Source organism: Tupaia chinensis, unplaced genomic scaffold, assembly GCF_000334495.1.
Source record: "Tupaia chinensis unplaced genomic scaffold, TupChi_1.0 Scaffold000492_1, whole genome shotgun sequence".
NCBI classification, from domain to species: domain Eukaryota; kingdom Metazoa; phylum Chordata; class Mammalia; order Scandentia; family Tupaiidae; genus Tupaia; species Tupaia belangeri.
Window position 1 is genome coordinate 418979 of NW_006160004.1, and position 3894 is coordinate 422872.

The 3894-nt window shown below is 52.4% G+C and overlaps 1 protein-coding gene across 1 annotated transcript in view; it reads left to right on the forward strand.

The window, feature by feature from the left end:
- TMPRSS3 (transmembrane serine protease 3) overlaps positions 1 to 3894 on the forward strand; it is a 22697-nt gene that overhangs the window by 9624 nt on the left and 9179 nt on the right. Inside the window, exons 5-7 of the mRNA XM_027774890.1 lie at positions 471 to 596; positions 2182 to 2225; positions 2879 to 3044. Of these exons, the coding sequence (XP_027630691.1) occupies positions 471 to 596; positions 2182 to 2225; positions 2879 to 3044 (336 nt within the window). The remainder of the gene's footprint in view (positions 1 to 470; positions 597 to 2181; positions 2226 to 2878; positions 3045 to 3894) is intronic.

Here is a 3894-nt window from a genome sequence, read left to right on the forward strand (position 1 = left end):
AGCAGGAATCCCAGCTAGTGCTGAGAAGGCTCCTTTTCACCCCCAGCCCATTGTTCTCTGGGTGCTTGACATCCTCATTTTGGTGCACATCTGACAGTACTCAACTTAGTTCTGCGTTCAGCTCTCTCTGAGGCTTTCCAGGGAAAGCCAGATCATTTCTGACGAATGTATGAAGGTGGGACCCGGAATTGGCTAGCTATTTCAGGAAGTGGCCCTCCCTGTGTGCAGCAGGAACCCATGGGTGGCAGGGCTGTGGGTAGGGCCACCGGTAGATTATCCTGGCTCTGGCATGCCTTGCTAGGGTGTGTGAACCTTACGCCACTGGTAGAGAGAGGCCATGGATTCTTTGTGGAGGACAAAATGATGCCCCCCAAGTATGAGACCTGAAAGACCTGTGACGAGCACAGGTTGATTCCAACACTCCAGAGTCAGTTTCACACATCGGGTCTGTGTTTCCAATGCACTTGCAGTTATGTAAGTTCGGAGAACCTCAGAGTGAACTCACTGGAGGAGCAGTTCCAGGAGGACTTCGTATCCATCAATCACCTCCTGCCAGATGACAAGGTGACTGCATTGCACCACTCAGTGTATGTGAGGTAGGTGTTTGGTGGCTGCAGTCGTCCACTCTGGAACGAAGTCACCTGCTGAGTGTGTGAAACTGTGCTTAGCTCCACAATGGCCCAAGAAGCATGAGGGTGCAAGGGCAGAGCCGCACTGCCTTGCTTAGACTGGGGTTGCATCAGGTAGGGGGGAGGGTCTAAGAACCTAACCCCAAAATGGGCACATATGACCCAAAGAAAGAAAGGGAATGAGGTATAGTAAAGGAGTCATAGCGACATACATGTGATGAGGTGGGGCTGTGCCTGTCATGCGGCAGGCACTCCAGGCATGTGGGAAAGGAAGCCAGCAAAAAAAGGAAGGGGGCATAACAGATGGGGAAGGAAGAAGAGGGGAGGGATGGAAGGAAGGGAAAACAATTAAGAAAGAGCTTCCCCCATTTACTTACAAAGTACTTTCGCAGGTAAACATTTCATTTGTTCACCCCCACAACTCACAGGAAGGCAAAGGCACGTGTCCTTACATGACAACCAGGTATTTGAAGCGTACGTGGGGGCACCACCTTGCCCCAGGCCAGACAGTGAGTAGCAGAGTCAGCCAGGTATTCTGAACCCAAGCCCCAAGTTTTTTCTGACACCCCAGGGAACATGTGTTCTCTGATCTGGAAACGACGGGCCTGTGGGTGTGGAAGGAACCAGCACCCTGGGCCCCACATGCAATCTGAGGGACAGCTCATCTGCCGGGTCCTAAGTCCTCGGTCTAGTGACACCCACTTCTCTTGGATGGTCAGAAGGCAGGAAGGCAGGGAGGGTTATAAAGATTTGGGGATCCCTTTCTCTTCATTAGGAGGAAAGCACACGCCCTGGTCCTTCCAAGGTGGTATGTGTGGGTGTGACTGTGTATCATTCTGGGTTAATCCTATCTCGCTGCTCCAGGGAGGAGTCCCCTCCATCCAGGGTGTGTGAACTCTGTGTTCCCCAAGGGCCAGGCGGTGAAGAACAGTAGGGTGAATTGACACAAATGACCAGATGGCAACAGCACACGTTTCTATGGCTCCTCTCCTTACGCACCTTTTATCATTAGCTCTATGAAGTTTAGAAGGACTGAGCAGCCTGTCACAGACACAGTGCTTCACTCCCAGTCAAGTGTTCTGTTTCGTTTATTCATTTGTGCCAGAGAGTGTATGTGCTCACCCGAGAGAGAAAGAAGAGAGAGCGAGAGAGAGAGAGAGCGAGAGGACCCCTACAGGGAATGGTCACATCACGATCCCCTCTCCTCCAACTCTCCTTCCCTTCAGGACGCTGGGCATACACGCACACATGCTAGCCTGTTTCTTTAGGTCACTGGGACTGGGCCTTGAGCCACACAGTCGGCCATGTGGGGTCTAGTCGCTCTGACCACCACAGCCCTGAAAGGCCCAGTCGAGTGTCTTGTAGTGGGTTGTGTGGTCTCACTCTTATGGCTTTATATATATATATATATATATAAACTAAAATTGTAATCTATATTCAAGAGTGAGGAGAATAGAGTTTATTTTTCCTTTATCCCCAGATTAAGTTTAGAAAGCGTTTACTTCACAGGTCTCAGATATATATCATGAAGCTCACTTTTTTTCCAATGTAGGGAAGGATGTACCTCAGGTCACGTGGTTACCTTGAAGTGCACAGGTAAGAGTTTTAGCAACACGGAATATCAAATGGAAGCCCATGTTGCCTCAGACCCCTACCTCCCCTCATCTCCTGCCCCTCTAAGGGCTGCTCGGAGATCCTTCCTCCCAGGTGCCAGGTGGGAAGTCTGTGTACCCCACCTGGCGGAGCACAGAGAGCAACGTTGGCCTCGCCTGTCAGCCTCACTTGTCAGGTGGAAGAGGCAGCCGAGGGGGATTCTTAGCTGCAGACAGGACCAAGGTCCATGATGTCCTGTCACAGGGTCTGGCAGGCAGGTGCCCATTGCTCCTGGCAGATGGTTGGGTCTGGAGACACCAGAGAAATGCAGGCCAGCACTGTGGTCCTGGGGAGGGGCTGCAGAAGGTTCCTGCCTGCTGCCCTTGGAAGCTGGCGGACATCCCTGGGTGTGATCAGCATCCTGGGGTCTGGACACTGAGAGTGCCATCAATACCACACAGGGCAGACTGAGCCAGGTGGGCTCCTCCCACTGCACCCTACAGTGCCCCACCTGTCCTGACTCCCCTTTGTAGCTCGTCTTAAAACTGCCAGGAGCTCTGTGGCGTGGGGGCAGCAGTGTTGGGAGAGAGAGGAGCTGGTCTTATTCCCCACAGGAGCTCAGGAAGTCTGCTCACAAGCCCTGTCTCCCTTTGCAGCCTGCGGTCTGAGGATGGGCTACAGCTCACGCATCGTTGGTGGAAACACGTCCTCACTCGCACAGTGGCCCTGGCAGGTCAGCCTGCAGTTCCAAGGCTACCACCTGTGTGGGGGCTCTGTCATCACACCCCTGTGGATTGTCACTGCTGCACACTGTGTTTACGAGTGAGTGCTCCTGATCTCATGAGTGTGGACCCTCATCTTCCCAGACCCCTGGGTCATGTTAAGATGGGGCTGATTTAGGTAAAAAGCAGCAAGTCCAGAAAGCAGGCAGGTAGAGCAATCATCTCAAAGCACAGTCCAGGTGGAGCGCCACCCCACACCTTAGACCCAGTACTGGGACTGACTGGTGATCTTGAACTCATTTTAAAAATTTTAGGCTTGTAACTCACACAGAAAAACATACACAGAGGAGGAAGGAAGCTTGTGAGCAGGAGGAAACTCACCGCATTAAAAGAACCTAGGCCTTCCCATAGCTAACCACAGAAGGCCATGCTGTGACTGAGGCAGGGTGAGATGCTGCAGGGTGGGGTGGAAGAGCAGAGGGTACACAAAGAGCACCAAGTACCCCTTTCTTATTTTCCCAGGAGCTTAAAGTGTAAGAAACCCACAGAAAAGACTTTCACACACCATGGCTAATTGACCCTGTTATTTTTGCCTCCTATTTTGGTTGCTGTTTATTGGAGAATGGGCCCTGAGAGCCCCTTGTCTATGAGCAAAGTTGAGCTCAGTTCTCAAATGTCAAGAAGGTCTCACGGGAACCAGCAGTTAGCGTAACGGCTATGTCGCTGGACTCCCACGTAGCCAACCGCGGTTTGCGTCCCGGACCAGGTGGCTTAAAACTCACGCCGGGCGCGTGTGCGTGCGTGCCCAAGATCCCGAGAGGAGAATGGAGGAGAAGGGATTGCAGCGTGACCATCCCCCCTGGGGGGTGATTTCTTGCTTTCTGTCTCCCTGTCTCTCTCTGTCTGTCTGGCAAGCGCACGCACCCTATAGTGAAAATCTCTCCAAAAAA